The 27,687-nt window shown below is 40.8% G+C and overlaps 1 protein-coding gene across 1 annotated transcript in view; it reads right to left on the reverse strand.

Moving 5' to 3' along the window:
* DYNC2H1 (dynein cytoplasmic 2 heavy chain 1) overlaps positions 1-27,687 on the reverse strand; it is a 1,178,830-nt gene that overhangs the window by 917,022 nt on the left and 234,121 nt on the right. Inside the window, exons 36-37 of the mRNA XM_053705582.1 lie at positions 17,561-17,825; positions 3,051-3,258 (exon numbers count right to left, since the gene is read on the reverse strand). Of these exons, the coding sequence (XP_053561557.1) occupies positions 3,051-3,258; positions 17,561-17,825 (473 nt within the window). The remainder of the gene's footprint in view (positions 1-3,050; positions 3,259-17,560; positions 17,826-27,687) is intronic.

Genomic DNA, 27,687 nt, shown 5'->3' on the forward strand with positions numbered 1-27,687 from the left:
GAAACTTTGCCCCTCCTGGTAGGAATGTATATCCCATACGTCACTAGCTCATGGACTCTTGCTAATTACATGAAAGAAAGACAGTCTGCCCCCTACTCGATCTGATCCTAGATCAGGGGCTGTCCCTTCATGCAGACTTGTTATCTGTAGGTTTCTAAATCTGTTTGGACCTGTTCCAAGTCTGGGGAGGTTTCCAAATACGCTTGGCCTGCTTGGGCTTGGAAGATGATTGACCACTCTGAGACTTGTCTGAATGAAAGGAATGAAAATTCGAAGACTGACGTCCCTTAGATCTGTTCTTCTTGTCCTAGGGAAGGAAGGCTCCTTTTCCCCCAGTAACAGTAGAGAAGATAGAGTCCAGTCCTGGACCGAATAGAATCTTTCCCTTGAAAGGAAGAGAAAGAAGTCTAGACTTTGAAGTCATATCTGCTGACCAAGACTTCAACCAGAGGGCCCTGCGAGCTAGGACCGCAAACCGTGAACCCTTGATATTAAGTCGAATAATCTGCATGTTTGCCTCACAGATAAAATAATTTGCAATTCTCAGAGCCTTAATTTTATCCTGAATCTCCTCAAGTGGTGATTCTACTTCAATAAGCTCCGATAGAGAGTCACACCAATAGGTAGCCGCCTCTGCAGGCTGAAAAATATATCCCATGTGTTGAAACATCTTCCTTAAATAACTCTCCAATTTTTAGTCCATAGGTTCCCTGAAAGAAGAGCCATCTTCCAGGAGAATCGTAGTGCGCTTGTCGAGCGTAGAAATGGCTCCATCCACCTTAGGGATGGAACCCCACAATTCCAGATGAGTCTCGGGAACTGGGAATAATTTCTTAAAAGTAGAAGGGAGAATGGAGTTCCAATCCTCTACCATTCAGAAGAAATAATCTTTGCCATGCGAACAGGGACTGGGAAGGTCTGTGGAGCCTTATTATCCTTATAAACTCTATCTAGTTTCAGAATTATTGGTTCCTCTGGAAGCTTTGCTTCAGGAACCTCTAGGGTAGATAAGACTTCCTTTAAAAGGAAGCACAGATGTTCAATCTTAAATCTAAAAGAGGGTTCCTCAGAAGGAACCGTCTTAACATCAGAGATTTCTGATTTCTGACATACTAGCCAAGTCAGATTGAAAATTAGATAAATCTAGATTTGTAGAGTTATGTTTAGCCTTTCTCTTCCGCTTTTCAGAGACAGGCAAGGCACTTAAGGCCGCGGACACAGCAGATTGTAACTGCATAGTAAAGTCTGCAGGAAAAAATCCCCCTCCTGTAGGAGGATTAGGGATGTCGCAGGGAACTGCAGGTGAAAGAGGGTAGACATCTTCTGGACAACTGAGTCCTGAGAGGTAGACAGCTCAGAGGCACTAAACTTATTAGAAGGGCTACCATTCGTGGACCATTTTTTGGTCTTAAGAACATCACCTAGAAAATTGAAACACAGTTGTGCAGGGGGCATACTATGGTCTCCTCACAGTACAGGCAATTATTCAAAATAGGCACTGACCCTATAGAACCCCCTAGAAGGTTAATATCAGAGTCCTCCATCACTTTAGATATATCCCCACACAATGAGAGAAAAATCCTAGATATAAGTGCCACCTTTATTCCCTCACCAATAGCTGGAGCACTCACCACCTCCTAGTGTCTCAGTAAAGACCCTTCTGGACACCCTGTCGATAAAAAATCAGCCTCATGGAGACTGGACCACTAGTGAATTTCAGAAGGAAAGCACACCCGATCACGTGGTATGCAATAGGAGCCGCCCCTGCTAACTAGGAAAATGTGCAGTGAGAATTAACAACTACGCAAGTCAAAAGCAAAAGTAAAATGCTTTGACGAAGTTCCAAAGTCTGATACAGCCTTGAGCCAAAAAATACCCAGTAACTTTCACAAGTGCTCCCATGTAAAGCAGCACATAAGCCCCAACTGCTCCCACACATCTCCATACATAAGGTGAATTGCTAACCCCCGATCCCATAGAGGGTCTACGTGTCACACTGTGACCAAACTGAGTCCTGCAGTCTTTAGAGGAAAATAAGCCCTACTAGGGACTATCCCCTAATAAAAAAAAAGGACTTACCCTCCAGTATCGCTCTTGCTGTGGAACAGCCTTTCATGGTGTGACACTTCCATTGGAATTTCTGACAGGGACCTGAGAAAATAAAGTGAAAACAGTGTAACTCGTTAACACTGGTTCCCAAGGAGCTGTAGATCCGCAGTCTGGATGCAGTCACAGAAAAACTTTCCTTGCATCTCCAGACTCTCTCATCAACACTCTCACTGAAAGATTTACATGACTACTTCAAGCTCCAGTCCTCTGTTGAAGGGAAAATACCCATTAAAGGACTATCTTCTATCACTTCTCTGCCATCCTTAAGAATAATTAAGAATATAAAGAGCACCCTCTATTCACTGCAGTTCTGACATGCTGCTAAAATCGGTATATCCAGAGGTTGAATGGTAGGAGGGAAAATGTTGCCCTAGAATACACAGAGTGAGAGCAAGTGAGGTGTTTAATGCTTATCCAAGGTCTCCGCTGCAAGGAAAAGGCATGTGGTAAGACTGCAAGCTCTGTACTCTATGACAGAGGAGCAAGATGCAAGATACATCATGGTAAGATGGTACAGAGAGTGGTAAGAGATCACAATAAACAAATAAACAACCGAGTAGTAAAAGGATAGGTGCAGAGTTCCAAATAAGGCAGAAAGATTTTCCAACCTGAAACTTCAAAAAATGGAGTGAAAGAGAAGTGTGCAAGAGGTGTAGTTTCATCCGAGTGGATGGCTAATGATTATCCCTAGAATCATCTCCCATTTAATGTTTTGTTCTGTTTAATATAAGAGAAAACAGGGCTAGTGCAATTTTAACTAGAACATACTAGAACAAAAAAGTGAGAAACAGAAGATAGTGATATAATTGTGATAAAATAGCAACATAAGTGTTTCTAACACATGGGTTAGAAAGAAGCACTAGAAGACAAGAATGTATTGACCTATCATTACAGTTAAATAGGCATTTAGTATTTATATCACACAGATTCATAAATCTTACCTTAAGAAAATCATTCCCATTCGTGATATAGTTGCTGGAGAAGCACTGCTCAGGTCATGAGTTTCAAACAAAAAATTTACATTGGGGCCAAATTGTATTCTTTCTCCACTGGGCATAGTGAGAAGGCGATTGTCATCAAGTACAGAGTTTAAAGATTCAATCCACTCTGGATCAATATCACCATCACAAATTATCCATGAGCTGATTTCTGTTTATAGAAAGGTAGAAAACGTATTTTAAAGAATAAAATTATCATTTACATTCAGGAAAGAAATTATTTATCACCACCTAATTTACTGTTGGTGACTGTGTAACCACAAATTACAGTTGAAAATTTTAAAGGGAAAGCCAAGACCCAATACATAATTTTGATTGCTTATTGTAACATACCAGAGTAGCATCCTGCAACTGGTCCCACATCTATAAGCTTGTAAGAAGTACATTAAATATTTAAATATTAATTGTTTGTTTACCTCCCTTCTTTTCAACAAAAGATACCAAGAGTACAAAGAAACTTGCATAATAGAAGTAAATTTGAAAATTATTTAAAAGTGTATGCTCTGTCTGAATCATGAAAAAATGGGGTTTCATGTCCCTTTAAGGATGTAAGACAGAAAAATTAACACCCCAAGTAATTATTATACTTCCAGATTACCAAATAAGCTAATTATACACAAAAATATATAGCATGCCATTAAAAAAAGTTTCTATTAAAAAAATTCTACAGTAATAACAAACTAGGCTAAATTGACATGAAACCCAGATTTTACTTTCATGACTCAGAGTACACAATTTTAAACAACTTTCCAATTTACTTATATTATCTAATTTGCTTCATTCTCTTGGTATCCTTTGTTGAAAAACATATCTAGATAGGCTCAGTAACTTGAAGCTAGAGCTGATTGGTGGCTAAAATTGAATGCCCATTTTTATTGGCTTACAAATGTTTTCAGCTAGCTTCCAGGAGTGCATTGCTGCTTCTTCAATAAAAGATACCAAGAGAATGAAGCAAAATTGATAGAAGTAAATTGGAAAGTTGTTTAAAAATGCATAATCTTTCTCAATAATAAAAGAATTTTTGGGGGGTTTCATGTCCCTTTAAGAAAGATCTTCTACAAAATGTTTAGTTATTAAAGAATAATTTTCAATACAGAATATGTAACATACTTTCAGGATAAATTAACATGTTAAAGCAATTGTTCAACAAATCTGCAATTATAAGCCATTTGCTGTACAGAAAATTAGAAACGTTTATTTCACAAATATGTAACAAATAAATATTTAAGACTACATATTGCATACAAAACACAACAGGAACGCATCCTGAAATCTACCTAGACTGTCAGCACAGAACTACAGAGGAAAACCTCCAAAAATGTCAGGATTTATAAATTACAAACTAGAAGTAGTTTGCCAAGAAATGTAGAGTGAAATTGTAATACCCAGTCTTTCTAACAATAAAACAGATTTTACATTTAGTCTCCCTGTAAAATGTTTATTATAAGGGCCAAATAGTCAAAAAATGATATGCTTTAATTCGTTAAACCATGCAATCTATGTTCTTATCCCCACAAAGGTGTTAAACACACAAGAGAAGTGACGCTAAGGACCCTTCAGAGCACTGCTGGTCCTGGGCGGAACCCACTGCTGATCCAATCAGCATCGCTAGTCATATGACTCATATATGCAACTAGCTGTGGTTTCCACTAGGGACCAACAGTGCTCCGCAGGTCCTGAACAGGACTTCTACTGTGTTTAACACATTTTGACTCTTTAAAGGGACAGTAAACGTTCAGAATAATGTTATATAATTCTGCACACATTATTTTAGCGGTAACTTCAAAAATTAAAAGTATTTCCAGATTTTTAAGTGTAAAGTTGGACTCTGCTCCAGGATCTACTGAGCAGGTCTTGGATATCCAAAGCGTTTTGCGGGCTTGCTGGCTAGTAACAGCACGCCCGGTCGCGCTATTGGACTAAATGTAGCTCGTTCCTTCTCTGGTCTATATAACATTATTCTGAACGTTTACTGTCCCTTTAAGGAACATAAAACAACATTGCACTATACATTATTTATTTTTCTTGCTTTAGATGTAAAATACATCTGACCACTCTATGTGTTCCACTCCCTCAAGACAACCAGGTGTGCATCAATCAGGCCCGGACTGACCATAGGGTATACCGGGCAAATGCCCGGTGGGCCCCCGGTTATCTTGGCTCCGCCCACTATCACACATATCGAGTGCCCCAAAATTGTATTATGATGTGGCTGTTGGGCTGCAGTTTACCTCAGCTGTGCCCAACATTACCTCACACAGGATTCATTGTATAGGCTGTACAAGGCTGTGTGGGTAAATTGCTTGTGCCACCTGTGAGGAGTTAATAGTTAGTATGTTCTCTCAGTTGCTTGTGTACTGTTACGTATAGTATAGCTAGTATTTTAAATGAATAGGGTGGAGCTGTAATTGTATTTGAACCGGCAATGGTAAAGCCGGTATTTATATAGGCACAGAGTCTGTGAATAAAATTGCCACAAAATGGAAACATTTGTCCAAAAAGGCAAACCGCAGGACAAATGAAGATAAGCATCCTTCAAGTCAATGGCAGTTGAGAACTGACCCTCCATAACTAAAAAAGAGAAAGAACGGACAGTCTCACTATAGAAGGACAAAAACCTTGAGAAATATGTGAGGCACCTAAGGTCTAAAAATGGACGAAAAATTCCCTCTTTCTTGGGAACTACGAAGATTAAAATAGATCCTTAACCTTGTTCCACCAGAGGAACTGGGACAATCACTCCTAGGGAAGCGAGGCTTCCACTGCTCAAGGTTCCGGGAACATCGCGACATATCCCCTTTTTCCAGGTGGATACAATCCCATGACCTCCTGCACGAAAAGCAGGAAATCTAACCACCAAGTTACAGTGGAACTATCCAAGTCAGGATAGAGCTCCATGAGGATTAAGCTTAATCAGGCTATTTAAGTCAGGAGACCCTAAAGTCTAGTCTTCTTATCCTGTAACAGGAAAGTCTTCTGTCCACCAGAGACTGTGGAAACAAAAACATCCAGACCCGGCCCAAATAAAGTTCTGCCCTTAAAAGGAAAGAGACAGAAGCCTATACTTGAAAGTCACGACAGCAGACCCAGTCTACAATCATATAGCTCTAAGAGATAGAATAGCAAAGCTAGAACTCTTTGCCCCCAAGCGAACCACTTGCATGCTGGCATCACTGATAAATGATAAGTCAGCAGATAGGTCCTGATCCTATCCTGGATCTTCTCTACTGCAGTCTCCTCCAAAAAACAGATTGGACAAAGAGTCAAGACAAAAAGAGACTGCCCCAGCAACGGGGCATAAGAATAAGAATCTCTAGAACAAGAGATCAGAGAAAATATTTAAAATCAGATCACCCATGAAATATATAAGATATATATTTAACAGGGCCACAAAATGTAATGCCAGAGACATTACTCAATAAAAATATATATATAAGGTATAAAATTAAGTCAAACTCATAAGGGACATGCAGTGCCAGAAGCTGGGATCAAACCAAGCCAACAGCACCTGATATTCCCAGTCGGCCTCCCGTCCAAGAATGTAAAATGCTAGGCTATATTGGGCATGCACCTCCCTAACATATGTAACTAGCACCTTGCATGCAAGATATTATAGAAAATGCATTAGTGTCAGTAGAACACTAAGAAACTCAAACCTCCATCTTGAGAGGGATAAATATATAGAACTTCTATAGATAACATAGAAGAATACATGTCAGAGAAATTAAATAAATCGCCTCAAAGAGAGAGATATATAGATCCCCTATAGAAAAAACTTAGGGAATAACTAACAGACATTATTAAAAAAAAACTCCTTTCAATATGAAAGAAAGTCAAACACTGTCCGGCACTTCCAAGGTACTCACTTTTTTAGTCTACATTTGTTCCTTCCTTGATGGAATAAACAAGATTTTGAAGCAAAATCCACAGTGCTGCTGTTTTTTCCTTTTTAAATATGAGAGAGAGACTAATAAATAAAGCCCCTATAGATAACATAGGGAATACATGTCCTAGACATGAGAAAAAATTCCCTCAATATGAGAGAATTAACAACTAGCTCCTATAGAATAACACAGGAGAATACATGTCACAGACAATATTAAAAACATATTAGTGCTAAAAGAACACTAAAAAGGTTACGTATATAATACCCATGGTTATTCTTCATAGATATTTTGAAAAAAAATATCAGATACACTAGGCAACACATGCTTAATAGAAGCAATTCACAAATAATTATACATATATGTCGCAACTGAGAGAAACAAAACCCTGAACAGAAAATATCTCATAATCAAACAACTAAAAATGAAGACAATCCCAGGGTACAAGGAAGCATAAATAAAATTATGTCTACCACAAGCTGCAACAGAAGTCATGCAACCTAGAAAAGGGGAAAAGACAGAAAATTATTTCAATAAAAAAGAAAGAAAATCAAAATCTGTACAGCACAAAACCCCCTAAATAAAAGTAATGCCCATGTTATAGGGAAATAAAACTTATTTGATAACAGTCAATGAGTATATGACGACATACACGCATAATATGAATGTTAACAGACAAAGATATGAACAATAAATCTGTGAAAAGAAAACTAGCAGAAGGAACAGATTTACTCATGGTGTAATACCAAAAAATAACCGCTAGATGGCAGTAGACATCAATGAAAGGCAAAAAAAACCAATGGATAGACCAAGTCTTTAAAGTGGATGCAAATTTCAAGTCTTTAAAGTGGATGCAAATTTTGATGCTAAAGTGTCCGGTTTTTAAAGATTTGATTAAAAACTGGGGCACTTTAATTCATCAAAATTTACATTTCACTCGTGTTGTGAAAAAATACTTACCTTTTAAACTTGACAGTCGCTCCAGCTTCCCCCAGTCGTTGCAAGCCATTTCTGATGATGTGATGGATCGGTCATCCTCCAATCACGGATTCCCCCCCCCCCCCCCCTTGGGGGAATCAGTGTCTAATTCAACGCCGTGATTGTAAGAAGCCAGATTCCTCATTTTAGACCCAGGAAGAGGCTTTGTGAAGGGTGGAGGGAGCTGGAAAGGCGGTCAAGATTAAAAGGTAAGTATTTTTTTACAACACAAGTGAAATAAAATTTTGATGATTTTTTTGTTTTTTTTAAATTATATTTTTATTGAGGACAACAAAATACATGCTACATGACAGAAAATTACAGCATATCTTATATTATAGCATAAAAAGTCCAGTCCCCATTTTTTTGACCCCTTGAACATTTTCATAAGAATATATTTTAAATTATAGTAAGGTAGAGATGCAAATTGCCAGGAATGAGTATGTCGTCATTATTTCCAGCAATACCTTAGCTGATACTTTCAGTTAAAACAGGGTAGCTGAACATGTATTTGATAATTAACACTTGCAATACATTTTTCTATGTCAAACACTGATAATGTTTGGGGGGATGATTATAAGAATACATTTATGACTAACATTCATCACTATCAATAGACAATGTGTACCTTGTAAGTGGTATAAGTGGGCATTGTTACTCAGTGTTTGCAATAAGTGATCTTGCCATAAGGTTTCATTAGTGTGTCACAAAGTATATTCTCAGCTGCAATATGGTCTAAGTGAAGGTTGGCAGTTTAGTATTATTTGGGATATCAATTGTATATTCAAAATGCTTCCTCTCACTCGCCGCTGCGGCCGCCAGCCACGAGGGAGCCAATAAAAACAGAATTTATGCTTACCTGATAAATTTCTTTCTCTTACAGGTGTATTCAGTCCACGGCTTCATCCTTACTTGTGGGATATTCTCAATCCCTACAGGAAGTGGCAAGGAGAGCACACAGCAAAGCTGTCCATATAGCTCCCCTCAGGCTCCGCCCCCCCCAGTCATTCGACTGACGGTTAGGAGAAAAAGGAGAACCATAGGGTGCAGTGGTGACTGTAGTTGTAAATTAAATTTGAACCTGACTTAAAAATCAGGGCGGGCCGTGGACTGAATACACCTGTAAGAGAAAGAAATTTATCAGGTAAGCATAAATTCTGTTTTCTCTTACTTGGTGTATTCAGTCCACGGCTTCATCCTTACTTGTGGGATACCAATACCAAAGCAATAGGACACGGATGAAGGGAGGTAACAAGTCAGGTAACCTAAACGGAAGGCACCACTGCTTGCAAAACCTTTTTCCCAAAAAATAGCCTCCGAAGAAGCAAAAGTATCGAATTTGTAAAATTTGGTGAATGTATGCAGTGAAGACCAAGTCGCTGCCTTACAAATCTGTTCAACAGAAGCCTCATTCTTGAAAGCCCATGTGGAAGTCACAGCTCTGGTGGAATGAGCTGTAATTCGTTCAGGAGGCTGCTTACCCGCAGTCTCATAAGCCAATCGGATGATGCTTTTCAGCCAGAATGAAAGAGAGGTAGCCGTCGCTTTCTGACCTCTCCTCTTACCAGAATACACAACAAACAAGGATGATGTTTGTCTGAAATCTTTAGTTGCTTTTAAATAGAACTTTAAAGCACGAACCACATCAAGATTGTGCAACAGTCGTTCCGTTTTAGAAACTGGATTAGGGCACAGAGAAGGAACAATGATTTCCTGGTTAATATTCTAATTAGAAACCACCTTCGGAAGGAAACCAGGTTTAGTACGCAAAACAACCTTATCTGCATGGAACACCAGATAGGGTGAATCACACTGTAAAGCAGATATCTATGGAATGCAAAGGTTCAAACGGAACCCCTTGAAGAACTGAAAGAACTAAATTTAGACTCCATGGAGGAGCCACAGGTCTGTAGACAGGCTTGATTCTAACTAAGGCCTGTGCAAACGCTTGAACGTCTGGTACAGCTGCCAGACGCTTGTGTAACAGAATAGACAGAGCAGATATCTGTCCCTTTAAGGAACTAGCTGACAGACCTTTCTCCAAACCTTCTTGGAGAAAAGACAATATCCTTGGAATCCTAACTTTACTCCACGGGTAACCCTTGGATTCACACCAACAAAGATATTTCCGCCATATCTTATGGTAAATTTTCCTGGTGACAGGCTTTCTGGCCTGGATCAGAGTATCTATAACTGATTCAGAGAACCCCCGCTTAGCTAGGATTAAGCGTTCAATCTCCAAGCAGTCAGTTGCAGAGAAACTAGATTTGGATGCTTGAAAGGACCTTGAATTAGAAGATCCTGCCTCAATGGCAGTTTCCATGGTGGGACCGATGACATGTCCACTAGGTCTGCATACCAAGTCCTGCGTGGCCACGCAGACGCTATCAGAATTACCGAAGCCTTCTCCTGTTTGATTCTGGCTATTAGCCGAGGGAGAAGAGGAAACGATGGAAAGACATAAGCTAGACTGAATGACCAAGGCACTATTAATGCATCTATCAATGCAGCCTTGGGATCCCTGGATCTGGATCCGTAAAGGGGAAGTTTGGTGTTCTGACGGGACGCCATCAGATCCAACTGTGGAATGCCCCAAAGCTGGGTCAGCTGAGCAAAAACCTCCGGGTGGAGTTCCCACTCCCCCGGATGGAAAGTCTGACGACTTAGAAAATCCGCCTCCCAGTTGTCTACCCCTAGGATGTGAATTGCAAAAAGATGGCAGGAGTGATCCACCGCCCATTTGATAATCTTGGATACTTCCTTCATCGCTAGGGAACTCTTTGTCCCCCCCTGATGATTGATGTACGCTACAGTCGTGATGTTGTCCGACTGAAATCTGATGAATTTGGCCTCTGCTAGTTGAGGCCACGCCTGGAGCGTGTTGAAAACCGCTCTCAGCTCCAAAATGTTTATCGGGAGAAGAGATTCTTCCCGAGACCATAGCCCCTGAGCCTTCAGGGAGTTCCAGACCGCACCCCAGCCTACCAGACTGGCATCGGTCGTGACAATGGTCCACTCCGGTCTGCGGAAACTCATTCCCTGAGACAGGTGAACTTGAGACAGCCACCAGAGAAGAGAGTCTCTGGTTGTTTGGTCCACTTGTTAGAGCGGCAAAGAGAATGACTGGGGGGCGGAGCCTGAGGGGAGCCATATGGACAGCTTTGCTGTGTGCTCTCTTTGCCACTTCCTGTAGGGATTGAGAATATCCCACAAGTAAGGATGAAGCCGTGGACTGAATACACCAAGTAAGAGAAATAAGCATAAGGGCCTCCATTACATATGCAGCGTCGCCCGCAAAATCCTCCGCCGCCAGATTTTACGCGATTTTGGTATTACATATACGGCGTAGAATATTTCACCCTTCGGACATATTTTTTTTACCCATAGACTAACATAGAACAGCCGCGCAATTTGGTATCCAATATACAGCGTAAGGACTTACGCGCGCAGAATTCAGAAAATCTTCTCCATTCTTATCTCGCCACATATTGCAGGTGCAGCAACCCTTTCACTGACTAAAAAAGCAACGTAACTCCCTGAAGGCCCAACAAACGCATGCACAATCACATACATATCAGCCGCAAATCTCAAACAGTTAAACCTCTTCTAAGCATTTATTATTCCTGCCCCTGCAAGTGTGTCAAACCAATCACAAACAGCACAACCTCTCACCTGCAGCCTTAAAACACCTGGCAATGCACAGCCTCATTAGCCACCATCTTTACATACTGCGGATTTCCACTGCATGTAAGTGAAACTACTACATCCCACCCCACTTCCCTTAACCACCCTAATTACTGAAAATGTCTCATTTGTTTAACTCATGTTTAGGTCACTGTGATTTATTGACTATCATTAATAAGACTGAAAATTGATGTTTATACCTTATGTTCACGCCTTCTGTAAATACATTATTATTTTTATATATATATATACCCATGTGCAGGGATAGGCAAGGTCTTTACTTTAGAAAATGTCCGCCACAGCCTTGGCTCGTACCTATCCCTGCCCATGTGTCAATTTCTATTGGATGTGAGAAACCTTGATTTACATCTTATAAGTGAATATTACTATATGTACCCTTCATACACAACAATGTGATGTGGTTTGTAGAACATGAATATGTCATAAACATGATAATATTATCTTTTTTTGCCATTTCCACACAGGTCTTATTATATGTTTTAACAATATTAGTGTACTAAAACACACCTCACATGGATGTGGATGACAATTATATTGTAAATAACAGAGGACAAGATTTATGGTGAACTATAAGAATATTTATTTCTTTTTTGGCTTCTTAGATGAGGGAGCTGAGGTGACTGTAGTGGATTGCCTTGTTCTCCTGGTTTGAGAAGATTCTGATGTTTCTGCTGGTGTGCTGGCCACAGATGATAGGCTGGAGGCAGTGTCCTGCTGGTGTGTTAAGTGCTCAACCAACACACCCAAGAGTTGATTTTGTTCTCGCCATCTATTGTCCATCTGCATCTGCATATCAGACAGAATTCGCATCATCTGTGACTGGTTTTGAACACTTCCACTTAATGATGCTGCCATGTCCCTCTGCAGCTCTATGCTACGTTTGTGTAACCTCTCTTGGCTCCTGAAGAACCTCTCTTGGCTCCTGAAGAACCTCTCTTGGCTCCTGAAGAACCTCTCTTGGCTCCTGAAGAACCTCTCTTGGACTCTGTCTGCTCTCAGTGCTTGTTATGAGCCTCCTCTGGAGTGCAATGTATTCCTCACCCAGGGGAGAATACTATGCATCCACAGGCTCTTGAGCAGCAGGGCTTCTAGTTGCTTGAGGTGCAGGTTCAGTTGGAACTGATGTTTCTGGTGGGACAGGTTCAGCTGCATCTGATGTTTCTGGTGGGACAGGTTCAGCTGCATCTGATGTTTCTGGTGGGGCAGGTTTATCTGCATCTGCTGGTGCTTGAGTACTTTCAGCTATATTTTCATCTGCAGATGGTGGAGCTCGCCCAAGTGATGAGGATGGGGGAACTCACCCAAGTGATGAGGATGGTGGAACTCGCCCAAGTGATGAGGATGGTGGAGCTCTCAGGGTTGATTGATAGTCCCACTGATGACCAGTGTGTGACCACTCAGCCTGTCCAGTTGGCACTTCTTGTGACATAGTCTGTGGGTAAAAGCCATGACTGCCCTGAGATTGTGTTGGGGGGGGGGGGGGGTAAATACATGGACCCTTTGTGGCTGTCTTGGCTCCCCCTCAAAGCCAAAAGAAGAATATTCCTCTGGCCAGGAATCTTACCAGGGGTCATATGGCATCACTCCCGGATCCTCAACTTAAGCCATCTAACCCTGCTCATGCCTGGGAGCATACTGTTCATGTGGTTGCCTGAAGACTGGTGGTGGTGGTGGTGGTGGTGGTGGTGGTGGCGGCGGCATGCCTGTTTGTATCCTCGTGACAGGAGGTTCTGTGGAGGAGTCAAATGATGAGAGGGATTAGTACAGTCAGATATATGTCCATGTGGGCATACAATGTACATTGATACATGCTAGGGCCTATACTGATTCTCATGTCAAACTCTATAACATGCATGTGCACATTGTGATTTGTGCTATGAGGGATTTTAATATGCGCAGTATACAGGTATGTGTTTCATACAATAGTTATGTGTACATGTCAATGATGGAAAAAAATGTGTTCTTTAAGTGACACTATGGTCACACAATTTACTTTAGCCTGATGTAGGCACAGAACCTGCTTTCCTGAGCTAAAAGTATTGTGATGGCTATAGTGTCCATTTACTGAAAACTCTACATGGGGCTTGTGGCCTGTGTTACTCTGAGACATGTTAGTATTGCACTATTCCACCTCATATCATGAATTGCATTGTGTTAAGTAGCATTAATGTCAAATATAATTGTAGATGTTTTTTGTTAGTAGGCCAAATACCATGCTCCTCATTGTGTACATGAATGTGTGATGCTATATCTCAAATACATATAATACTGGTGTGTGGGATGTTACTCACCAGCATGATGTGCTATGGTTGCAGCCCCTGAGTCATGAGTTCCTGGAAGTCCACGGACTGCTATGATACTCAGGGACCTGCGTATCATCTCCTGCCAGGTGTTATACTCTATGTCCAGGGATGGACCACCGCCTGTTCCCCTCTGGTGCATAGCTTCCTGCCCCATCTTTTCTTTCACCCACCTCTTGCAGTCATTCCACCGCTTTTTCAGGTCCTCAACAGTCCTCCTCTGCGGGGCCACACTGTTGACGGCATCCTCTACCGCCAACCATGCCGTTTTTTGCCTTTTGGCACTTCTTTGCCCTTCTCCTGCCCAAAGAGGGCACTGTAATTGTCCATGATGGCCTGGACTAGGGCAACATTTTCATCAAATGAGAAGTTGGGACATCTCAGTCTCTCATCCTCCATGGACACCTGGCTTGCTCCCTGTGAGGCCCCTGGTGTGGGTTCCTCCCTATCTTCTCCCTCCTCCCCCCTTCTGTCCCCATGTGCACCCTCTGTCCCTCTCCTAGATGTGCCTGGTCTCTGGGGCTCTCGGACATCTCCCCTCCCATCATCCCTTCTAGCTCTCTCTCTCCCCACTCCACTTACTCCCTGACGGGGACCCCACTGCTCCTCCTGTCCTCTCCAATACTCCTCTCCCTGCCACTCCTCTCCCCTCCTCCCCTCCGCCCTACCTCTCCCTGCCATCCTCACACTAAATCACACTACACACACTCACACTCACTCCCAGTTCAATCACACACAATCACAACCAAACACTCAGCCTATCACACTGTAAAATTCAAATAAAATGTGTGAGATGTTAGAAAAAAAAGTGTGGTGTATTTGTATATGTAGGTATGCAAAATGTGTGCAATATGTAAAAATGTGTAAGTGTAAAAGCTTAATCAAACAACAATGCGACCTAACTAACTCCTCTGTTTGCGCCTCTCTCTCTATTCTCACTAATCCTCCAATCCAGTGTAGTGTGCTGTAGCTCAACGAACCATCCAAACACACTGAAGAAAATGGCGGCTGCGCATGGGTTTATATATGAATTTTGAATAGCCTAATTGCGTGTCGCATTTTTATATGAAAATTTGCATAAAACTACTCTTTATTGACACTTTCCATGGACAAAATACTGCCGTAAGTTACTTGCGACGACTAAAATGTGTATTTGCGCACTTTTCGGAAGATCGCCAGTTTGTCCTACTTACGCCAGTTTAGCATCTAGCGGCGCAGTATATGTAATACCCCGATGTGCGAGGTGAAATTACGGGCAGCGCGGGTTCCCACGTTTGCGCCGAAACCTGCGCAGTATATTTGATCGCGCTCAAGATGTGTGCACCTGTAGTGTAGATAATGTTTCAGTGATCAGTGTGTTAGTCGTAGGTAGTAGATTTTGTAGTCTATATACCAATTGTTACTGCGTCGTTATGCTTCCCAGCTAGTTTGTCAGTGTGCATGTGACTTGTGTTAACCAAACAGTTTTAACAATAACCAGAACACGAAACATAACTAAACATCATATAACTTGGTGACCTGATCTTGTGAATAAAGAGTCAGCTCTTAGCGGAAATTTTGCTTATACTATCCACCGCCTGAGTCTGCTTGCAGGGCAATTTTATCCATGCCATCTCCGTAATTAGTAAAAAGAATATTCTGAGCGGTTCCCATTGTTAATCCAAGAAATCTATGGACTGCATCAGCAGGGCATGTCTCGGTAACATTCAATGTCCCCTCAATATCTCGCAACATGTCCATCTGTGCAAGGTCTAGGCTGACCCACGAATTGGTCAAAATATATAAAGAGCTTATTTTTCCACAATCTTCGACCACCCAAGGGAGCCCCTGCAGCATCGGCACTGACTCCAGACTCTGCCCTGTCCTGAACTGTACCTTTGTGCAGTGTGAGAATTTAGAGGAATATAATCCCTGGCATCCTTTGTTGATGACTGTGTAACTTGGGTACTGATCTTTCTCCAGGAATCTGTTCGGCATGATGTTAGGAGCCATCTTGAGAAATGTGGAGACATAAATTTCTTTTGAAGTATCTTGCTCTGTGCTGAGGAGTTCAGCTCAAATTGCTTGCCTTTGTATGTCGTTTGCTGTTCTGTGCTTGCCCCTTTGATTTATGAGCGGGGCGGGGGGGGGGGGGTGTTAGAGAGTCGCCTTCTGGGTAAATAGTTATTTTGTCGCTCGATGTGATGGATGTGTGGATATTTTCTACTTTTGCGGTCAGATCACATTCCTCTGCCAGTAAGAATTGTGGTTTGTTTAACGTGTTCCTTATAAATGTTGCTCGCTCTATTAATAGTTGTAAGTCCTGTTCTGATGGAGCTTCTATCACATGATTCTAGGGTGATAGAAATGTTAAATGTTTTTGTCACTTAAACAAGTACATTAAACTTGTCATGTTTGGTAAACGACTAAATAAGAAAAGATAATGTGGGGAGGTGGGAGTGGGCTGCTTTGCCTTATAATGCCTGGGCATATTTTTGTTCCTAGTCCGTCCCTGGCCTCCATCATACTTAAATGGATATGAACCCAAAAAAAAATGTCTCCTAGTGATTCAGACAGAGGATATAATTCTAAAAAAAAGTTTCCAATTTACTATGATCAAACTTGCTTATTTCCATTATATTCTGTGTTGAAGAGATAGCTAGAAGGGCATCTGGAGAACTACGTGCAGGAAATAGTGCTGCCATCTAGTGCTCTAGCAAATGGATACTATTCTTACAAAACTGCTGCCATATAGTGCTCCAGAAATTGGCAGGCGAACGCCCCTGCTTTTCAACAGAAGATAAGAAGAGAATGAAGAAAAATTGATAATAGACGTAAATTAGAAAGTTGTTTAACTAAAGAAACATGTTGGATTTCCTATCCCTTTAAAGGGACATTGTACACTAGATTTTTCTTTGCATAAACGTTTTGTTGATGATCCATTTAATTAACCCATCTGGGAGTGGTTTTGTAATAATGTACAGTTTTGCTTATTTTTAATAACATTGTGCTGATTTTAAGACTTCTAACCAGCCCCCAAAGTGTCAGATGTATATGTTTGTTTACAGTTTCCAGCTGTTCCTGTTTATGTTATCTGTCTTTTCATATGCAGGGGAGGGGGGAAGGAGAAGTGTCTGTTTATCCTGTTTTACCAGCCCCTTTCACTGGGTGTCCCAGCCAAACCTCATCAATAGTGCTAACCTGGGAGCTTCTAAGTAAGTTTTTAAAAAATTGTATACTGGATTTTTAAATCATTATCTGTGCATATTCTTCTTTTATAGTAGTGTTAATTACATGCATTTATATGAAAATTAGTGCACACTGTCCCTTTTAAGTATGGTAAAATATAACTGAAGCTGCAACACTCTACACAAATGGTAGGTAAATGAGCATGTGCTCTGAACTAACTAATGTCCCTTATTAATCACAGCAAAGGTCACCAGGAAATGTAATTCTTCCAGGCTTTTCAGGAGGTCTATCCCTGAACTGCTTAATTTGCAAACTGTGATACCACAATTACAATTTTAAATAAATATATTGCTGACATACACTGTTGTACACATCTAAGTTATGACATTGCATTACAATGAAGTCAGTGTTTACTTACCTTGTGGCTCCTTCACTACTTGTCTTGCGCTATTAGTGAGAACACCATCTGACCATTCCCTTGTGTCCATATCTATATGGCCAAGTAACTGATGTCTTGGCATTGCTTTAGGATTCATAGTATATTGTTTTACAACTTTGCCAATTTTACTAAGTGCAGCTCGCAGCATGCGCCACAGAGTTGATTTTCCTGCACCACTCGGGCCAACAATAACTACCCCCATTCTCTGGCGCAACTGCTCATATAGCTCTAGTGCTTTCTTGATCTGTCAAAAAAGAGAGAGGAACAAACATCTTAGCGAACTATAAAACCGACATTCAGTCCAAAGTGAATTTAATATTATAAACAGTTTCTGAGATTATAAATAAGGTAAATCGCAGACAAGGGTTTTAAAAAGATCACGGTTATAATAAAAAAAAACATAATTTATGTAAGAACTTACCTAATAAATTCATTTCTTTCATATTAGCAAGAGTCCATGAGCTAGTGACGTATGGGATATACATTCCTACCAGGAGGGGCAAAGTTTCCCAAACCTCAAAATGCCTATAAATACACCCCTCACCACACCCACAAATCAGTTTAACGAATAGCCAAGAAGTGGGGTGATAAGAAAAAAAAAGTGCGAAAGCATAAAAAATAAGGAATTGGAATAATTGTGCTTTATACAAAAAAATCATAACCACCACAAAAAAAGGGTGGGCCTCATGGACTCTTGCTAATATGAAAGAAATGAATTTATCAGGTAAGTTCTTACATAAATTATGTTTTCTTTCATGTAATTAGCAAGAGTCCATGAGCTAGTGATGTATGGGATAATGAATACCCAAGATGTGGATCTTCCACGCAAGAGTCACTAGAGAGGGAGGGATAAAATAAAGACAGCCAATTCCGCTGAAAAATTAATCCACTACCCAAATCAAAAAAGTTTCAATTTTTATAATGAAAAAAACTGGAAATATAAGCAGAAGAATCAAACTGAAACAGCTGCCTGAAGTACCATTCTACCAAAACTGCTTCTAAGGAAGAGAAAACATCAAAATGGTAGAACATAGTAAAAGTATGCAAAGAAGACCAAGTTGCTGCTTTGCAAATCTGATCAACCGAAGCTTCATTCCTAAATGCCCAGGAAGTAGAGACTGACCTAGTTGAATGAGCTGTAATCCTTTGAGGCGGAGTTCTATCCGACTCAACATAAGCATGAAGAATCAAAGACTTTAACCACGATGCCAAAGAAATGGCAGAAGCCTTCTGACCTTTCCTAGAACCAGAAAAGATAACAAATAGACTAGAAGTCTTTCGGAAATATTTAGTAGCTTCAACATAATAATTCAAAGCTCTAACTACATCCAAAGAATGCAACAATTTTTCCTTAGAATTCTTAGGATTAGGACACAATGAAGGAACCACAATTTCTCTACTAATGTTGTTAGAATTCACAACCTTAGGTAAGAATTTAAATGAAGTTCGCAAAACCGCCTTATCCTGATGAAAAATCAGAAAAGGAGACTCACAAGAAAGAGCAGATAATTCAGAAACTCTTCTAGCAGAAGAGATGGCCGAAAGAAACAAAACTTTCCAAGAAAGTAATTTAATATCCAGCGAATGCATAGGTTCAAACGAAGGAGCTTGAAGAGCCCCTAGAACCAAATTCAAACTCCAAGGAGGAGAAATTGACTTAATAACAGGTTATATACGAACCAAAGCTTGTACAAAACAATGAATATCAGGAAGACTAGCAATCTTTCTGTGAAAAAGAACAGAAAGAGCAGAGATTTGTCCTTTCAAGGAACTTGCAGACAAACCTTATCCAAACCATCCTGAAGAAACTGTAAAATTCTAGGAATTCTAAAAGAATGATGAGAAGAACACCAAGAAATTTAAGTCTTCCAGACTCGATAATATATCTTCCTAGATACAGATTTACGAGCCTGTAACATAATATTAATTACGGAGTCAGAGAAACCTCTATGACTGAGAATCAAGCGTTCAATCTCCATACCTTCAAATTTAAGGATTTGAGATCCTGATGGAAAAAAGGACCTTGCGATAGAAGGTCTGGTCTTAACGGAAGAGTCCACGGTTGGCAAGTAGCCATCCGGACAAGATCCGCATACCAAAACCTGTGAGGCCATGCTGGAGCCACCAGCAGAACAAACGAACGCTCCTTTAGAATCTTGGAAATCACTCTTGGAAGAAGAACTAGAGGCGGAAAGATATAAGCAGGATGATACTTCCAAGGAAGTGACAATGCATCCACTGCTTCCGCCTGAGGATCCCTGGATCTGGACAGATACCTGGGAGGCTTCTTGTTTAGATGAGAAGCCATCAGATCTATTTCTGGAAGTCCCCAGATTTGAACAATCTGAAGAAATACCTCTGGGTGAAGAGACCATTCGCCCGGATGTAGCGTTTGGCGACTGAGATAATCCGCTTCCCAATTGTCTATACCTGGGATATGAACCGCAGAAAATAGACAGGAGCTGGATTCCACCCATACAAGTATTTGAGATACTTCTTTCATAGCCAGAGGACTGTGAGTCCCTCCTTGATGATTGACATATGCCACGGTTGTGACATTGTCCGTCTGGAAACAAATGAACGACTCTCTCTTTAGAAGAGGCCACGACTGAAGAGCTCTGAAAATTGCACGGAATTCCAAAATGTTGATTGGTAATCTCGCCTCCTGAGATTCCCAAACCCCTTGTGCTGTCAGAAACCCCCATACAGCTCCCCAACCTGTCAGACTTGCATCTGTTGAGATCACAGTCCAGGTTGGAAGAACAAAAGAAGCCCCCTGAACTAAACGATGGTGGTCTGTCCACCACGTCAGAGAGTGTCGATCAATCGGTTTTAAAGATATTAATTGAGATATCTTTGTATAATCCATGCACCACTGGTTCAGCATACAGAGCTGAAGAGGTCGCATGTGAAAACGAGCAAAGGGGATCGCGTCCAATGCAGCAGTCATAAGACCTAGAATTTCCATGCATAAGGCTACCGAAGGGAATGATTGAGACTGAAGGTTTCGACAAGCTGAAACCAATTTCAGACGTCTCTTGTCCGTCAGAGACAGAGTCATGGACACTGAATCTATCTGGAAACCTAAAAAGGTTACCCTTGTCTGAGGAATCAACAAACGTTTTGGTAAATTGATCCTCCAACCATGTACTTGAAGAAACAACACTCATAAAAGACTGGAAAGGTTCTTTCTATTGAAAATGAGCAAAGGGAATTGAATCCAATGCTGTGGCCATAAGACCTAAAACTTCTATGCATATATAGCAACTGAAGGAAATAATAGAGACTAAAGGTACCGACAGACGGAACCCAATAAAATTGTCCCTTGTCTGATAGAGACAAAGACAGTGACACAAACTATCTGGAAACCTAAAAAATGTGACCCTTGTGTGAGGAATCAAGAGCTTTTGAAAAAAAGATCCTCCAACTATTTCCTGAAGAGCAAAGTGAATCATATGAGATTCCGCATCCTCAGAAAATAATCTGAATGAAAACAGAAAAATGAAAATATGCATTTATTGTATCTAATGAAAACAAATAATGCTATCAATGACCATAAAAAGGCAGAATAGTTTGAATAAAACTCCAAAACCCAGTTCCTAAAAAAGGAACTGGAAGAAATACCCCAGAAGATTCCAGGTCTGAGCAGCGCTTGAACCCCATGGGTGCCCAGCCATGCTTCAACAGTACCCAAAATATATAGGACAGAAACACACTTAAAGAAAGTGTTAGCCTTACTGGAATAAAATCAAAGAAATTTGGACCAAATAGAACCAAATAAATTTCAAAGAAGTCTTAACCTGCCCCTTACCAGCCAAGCTGGAATACGGCACGTACATCGCAATATTAGGGAGCTGATTTCAAACTGAAAAATTTCCAATTATAAACATGTTACTTGGGAAAGAACTCGGGAATTCGTTCCTTAATAAGAACAACCAAACTAGTATAAGCTTAAAGTTTTAGTCTTAGAACTCAATCTTGAAGCCCAGAGTAACAGTTAAGAATTGAATCCAATTATAAAACAAATAATTGATTATCTTAGAACAAAAGAAATATGGATTTTTTTTAAAAATCACAAAATTCTTCTAGCTAAAATAGCTAAAGACATAGATTAACCCTCATTTGCGAAAATATTCAATAAAATGAAGACACAAATGAAATTATTAGCATGATAGTCCAGTTTAAAGGACCAGTCAATACAGTGGACTTGCATAATCAATAAATGCAAAATAACAAGACAAATGCAACAGCACCTAGTCTAGTAAATGTTGTCCCTTTAACAATGCTAAAATAAATCATAATCTGATACTTGATCTTAAAGTAAACAGAAAAAATGAAGCAATTGCAATATCCAAATAAATCACAGGACCAAGAAAAGTACCTGAAACTAAATAATTTTCCATAAATAAGATACAACTATTTAAAGGAAAATAAATACTATTTTGCTATAGAAACAATAGCATAATTAGTAGGAGTAGAGATAGCCCCAATAAATTGGAGAACCCTCCAAAATGAATTTAACTGCTGGCAAGAATATAGTTTAAAACCTTTGAAGAAGGAATAAAAGAAAATTCTCAGCCTATTCCATTCCCTAGTATGGGGAATTGGAAAGAAAACCTCTGAAAACACAGAAGAATAAATAGGCAGAAATAGTGTCAGCTAGTCTTAAAGAACTAGTTACCTTAATATCCAAAATAATCAACACCTTTTCAACAAAGAACAAATGTACTTTAATAATAAAAAAAATAATAAAAAAGTAGATTTGTTAGTGTCAATATCTGATGAAGAAAATTTCTGAAAAGAGAAAAAACATCATCAGAGAAGGATAAATCAGTATGTTGTTGGTCATTTGAAACTTCAATAATTAAAAAAGAAGTGAAAAAGACCTAAAAATTTTATTAGAAGGCACAAAGTCAGACAAAGCCTTTAAAATAGAATCAGAAAAATATTTCTTATACATTTTCTAAATATTTCTTATACATAAGATGTAAGAAATGGCAATATATAAAGCATAAATACTAATGGATTCTGCATGTAAAAGTATATCATAATTACTTATTACAAACCATAGCTAAAGATAAACATTTATAACATTTAAAATAAATGAACTTAGCTTTGGTAGAACTGAAACTCAGTTAAGCGTTTTTCCAGAAGTGGCTTCTGATTCAGGGTCAATCTGAGACATCTTGCAATATGTAATAGAAAAAACAACATATAAAGCAAAATTGATCAAATTCCTTAAATGACAGTTTCAGGAATGGGAAAAAAATGCTAATGAACAAGCTTCTAGCAACCAGAAGCAATAAACAATGAGACTTAAATATTGTGGAGACAACAATGACTCTCGAATTTTCTAGCACCAAAAAAAACGCCCACATTATTTGGCGCCTAAATGCTTTTGGCGCCAAAAATGACGCCACATCCGGTAACGCTGAATTTTTTTGGCGCAAAAACGTCAAAAAATGACGCAACTTCCGGCGACACGTATGACGCCGGAAATGACAAGAAAATATTTGCGCCAAGAAAGTCCGCGCCAAGAATGACGCAATAAAATGAAGCATTTTCAGCCCCCGCGAGCCTAACAGCCCACAGGAAAAAAGTCAAATTTTAAGGTAAGAAAAAATTGATTTATTCATATGCATTATCCCAAATATGAAACTGACTGTCTGCAATAAGGAACGTTGAACATCCTGAGTCAAGGCAAATAAATGTTTGAACACATATATTTAGAACTTTATATAAAAGTGCCCAACCATAGCTTAGAGTGTCACAGAAAATAAGACTTACTTACCCCAGGACACTCATCTACATGTAGTAGAAAGCCAAACCAGTACTGAAACGAGAATCAGTAGAGGTAATGGTATATATAAGAGTATATCGTCGATCTGAAAAGGGAGGTAAGAGATGAATCTCTACGACCGATAACAGAGAACCTATGAAATAGACCCCGTAGAAGGAGATCATTGAATTCAAATAGGCAATACTCTCTTCACATCCCTCTGACATTCACTGCACACTGAGAGGAAAACCGGGCTCCAGCCTGCTGCGAATCGCATATCAACGTAGAATCTAGCACAAACTTACTTCACCACCTCCATGGGAGGCAAAGTTTGTAAAACTGATTTGTGGGTGTGGTGAGGGGTGTATTTATAGGCATTTTGAGGTTTGGGAAACTTTGCCCCTCCTGGTAGGAATGTATATCCCATACGTCACTAGCTCATGGACTCTTGCTAATTACATGAAAGAAACATAATTTATGCTTACCTGATAAATTTATTTCTCTTGTGGTGTATCCAGTCCACGGATCATATATTACATGTGGGATATTCTCATTCCCAACAGGAAGTTGCAAGAGGACACCCACAGCAGAGCTGTCTATATAGCTCCTCCCCTAACTGCCATATCCAGTCATTCGACCGAAAACAAACAGAGAAAGGAGAAACCATAGGGTGCAGTGGTGACTGTAGTTTAAAAATTAAAAAATACCTGCCTTAAAATGACAGGGCGGGCCGTGGACTGGATACACCACAAGAGAAATAAATTTATCAGGTAAGCATAAATTATGTTTTCTCTTGTAAGGTGTATCCAGTCCACGGATCATCCATTACTTGTGGGATACCAATACCTAAACGGAAGGTACCACTGCCTGTAAAATCTTTCTCCCAAAAATAGCCTCTGAAGAAGAAAAAGTATCAAATTTGTAGAATTTTGAAAAAGTATGAAGCGAATACCAAGTCGCCGCCTTGCAAATCTGTTCAACAGAAGCCTCATTTTTAAAGGCCCATGTGGAAGCCACAGCTCTAGTAGAATGAGCTGTAATCCTTTCTGGAGGCTGCTGGCCAGCAGTCTCATCGGCTAAGCGGATTATGCTTCTTAGCCAAAAAGAAAGAGAGGTTGCCGAAGCCTTTTGACCTCTCCTCTGTCCAGAGTAGACAACAAACAAAGCAGATGTTTGACGAAAATCTTTAGTAGCTTGTAAGTAAAACTTTAAAGCACGAACCACGTCCAGATTGTGTAATAGACGTTCCTTCTTTGAAGAAGGATTAGGACACAAAGACGGAACAACAATCTCTTGATTGATATTCTTATTAGATACCACCTTAGGTAAAAACCCAGGTTTGGTACGCAGAACTACCTTGTCTGCATGGAAGATCAGATAAGGAGAATAACATTGTAAGGCAGATAACTCGGAAACTCTACGAGCCGAGGAAATAGCTACCAAAAAAAAGAACTTTCCAAGATAAAAGTTTGATATCTATGGAATGAAGAGGTTCAAACGGAACCCCCTGAAGAACTTTAAGAACCAAATTTAAACTCCAAGGTGGAGTAACAGGTTTAAACACAGGCTTGATTCTAACTAAAGCCTGACAAAATGCCTGAACGTCTGGGACATCCGCCAGACGCTTGTGCAAAAGAATAGATAGCGCAGAAATCTGTCCCTTTAAGGAACTAGCTGACAATCCTTTCTCCAATCCTTCTTGGAGAAAAGATAATATCCTGGGAATCCTGACCTTACTCCATGAGTAGCATGGATTCACACCAATAAAGATATTTACGCCATATCTTATGATAGATTTTCCTGGTGACAGGCTTTCGTGCCTGAATTAAGGTATCAATGACTGACTCGGAGAAACCACGCTTTGATAAAATCAAGCGTTCAATCTCCAGGCAGTCAGCCTCAAAGAAATTAGATTTGGATGGTTGAAAGGACCTTGAAGTAGAAGGTCCTGTCTCAGCGGCAGAGTCCATAGTGGAAAAGATGACATGTCCACTAGATCTGCATACCAAGTCCTGCGTGGCCACGCAGGCGCTATCAAGATCACCGATGCACTCTCCTGCTTGATCTCAGACGAGGGAGCAGAGGAAACGGTGGAAACACATAAGCCAGGTTGAAGGACCAAGGCGCTGCTAGAGCATCTATCAGCATTGCCTTGGGGTCCCTGGACCTGGATCCGTAACAAGGAAGCTTGGCGTTCTGGCGAGACGCCATGAGATCCAGTTCTGGTTTGCCCCAACGATGAACCAATTGTGCAAACACCTCCGGATGGAGTTCCCACTCCCCCGGATGAAAAGTCTGTCGACTTAGAAAATCCGCCTCCCAGTTCTCTACACCTGGGATATGGATAGCTGATAGGTGGCAAGAGTGAATCTCTGACCAGCGAATTATCTTTGAGACTTCTAACATTGCTAGGGAACTCCTTGTTCCCCCTTGATGGTTGATGTAAGCCACAGTCGTGATGTTGTCCGACTGAAATCTGATGAACCTCATTGTCGCTAGCTGAGGCCAAGCCTGAAGAGCATTGAATATCGCTCTTAGTTCCAGAATGTTTATTGGAAGGAGTGACTCCTCCTGAGTCCACGATCCCTGAGCCTTCAGGGAGTTCCAGACTGCACCCCAACCTAGAAGGCTGGCATCTGTCGTTACAATTGTCCAATCTGGCCTGCAAAAGGTCATACCTTTGGACAGATGGACCCGAGATAGCCACCAGAGAAGAGAATCCCTGGTCTCTTGATCCAGATTTAGTAGAGGGGACAAATCTGTGTAATCCCCATTCCACTGACTGAGCATGCAGAGTTGCAGCGGTCTGAGATGTAGGCGTGCAAACGGCACTATGTCCATTGCCGCTACCATTAAGCCGATTACTTCCATGCACTGAGCCACCGAAGGGCGAGGAATGGAATAAAGAACACGGCAGGAATTTAGAAGTTTTGATAACCTGGACTCCATCAGGTAAATTTTCATTTCTACAGACTCTATCAGAGTCCCTAGGAAGGAAACTCTTGTGAGGGGGGATAGAGAACTCTTTTCCTCGATCCCCTTCCACCCATGCGACCTCAGAAATGCCAACACTATGTCCGTATGAGACTTGGCAATTTGGAAGTTTGACGCCTGAATCAGGATGTCGTCTAAATAAGGGGCCACTGCTATGCCCCGCGGCCTTAGGACTGCCAGAAGCGACCCCAGAACCTTCGTAAAAATTCTTGGGGCTGTAGCTAACCCAAAGGGAAGAGCTACAAACTGGTAATGCCTGTCTAGGAAGGCAAACCTGAGAAACCGATGATGATCTTTGTGTATCGGAATGTGAAGATAAGCATCCTTTAAATCAACTGTAGTCATGTATTGACCCTCCTGGATCATAGGTAGGATGGTACGAAAAATCTCCATCTCGAATGATGGAACTCTGAGGAATTTGTTTAAGATCTTTAGATCCAAAATTGGTCTGAAGGTTCCCTCTTTTTTGGAAACTACAAACAGATTTGAGTAAAATCCCTGCCCCTGTTCCTCCTTTGGAACTGGATGGATCACTCCCATAACTAGGAGGTCTTGTACACAGTGTAAGAATGCCTCACTCTTTATCTGGTTTGCAGATAATTGTGAAAGGTGAAATCTCCCTTTTGGGGGGGAAGCCTTGAAGTCCAGAAGATATCCCTGGGATATAATTTCCAACGCCCAGGGATCCTGGACATCTCTTGCCCACGCCTGGGCGAAGAGCGAAAGTCTGCCCCCTACTAGATCCGTTACCGGATAGGGGGCCGTTCCTTCATGCTGTCTTAGAGGCAGCAGCAGGCTTTTTGGCCTGCTTACCCTTGTTCCAGGTCTGGTTAGGTCTCCAGACCGTCTTGGACTGAGCAAAAGTTCCCTCTTATTTTGCATTAGAGGAAGTTGATGCCGCACTTGCCTTGAAGTTTCAAAAGGCACGAAAATTAGACTGCTTGGCCCTTGATTTGGACCTATACCGAGGAAGGGCATGACCTTTTCCTCCAGTGATATCAGCAATATTCTCCTTCAAACCAGGCCAGAATAGGGTCTTCCCCTTGAAGGGAATGTTAAGCAGCTTAGACTTTGAAGTAACGTCAGCTGACCATGATTTAAGCCATAGCGCTCTACGCGCCTGGATAGCAAAACCAGAATTCTTAGCCGTTAGTTTAGTCAAATGAACAATGGCATCAGAAACAAAAGAATTGGCTAGCTTAAGTGCTCTAAGCTTGTCAAGTATGTCCTCCAATGGAGTCGCTACCTGTAAAGCCTCTTCCAGAGACTCAAACCAGAACGCTGCAGCAGCAGTGACAGGAGCAATGCATGCAAGGGGCTGTAGGATAAAACC

Source organism: Bombina bombina, chromosome 3 (genome assembly GCF_027579735.1).
Source record: "Bombina bombina isolate aBomBom1 chromosome 3, aBomBom1.pri, whole genome shotgun sequence".
Classification (NCBI taxonomy): domain Eukaryota; kingdom Metazoa; phylum Chordata; class Amphibia; order Anura; family Bombinatoridae; genus Bombina; species Bombina bombina.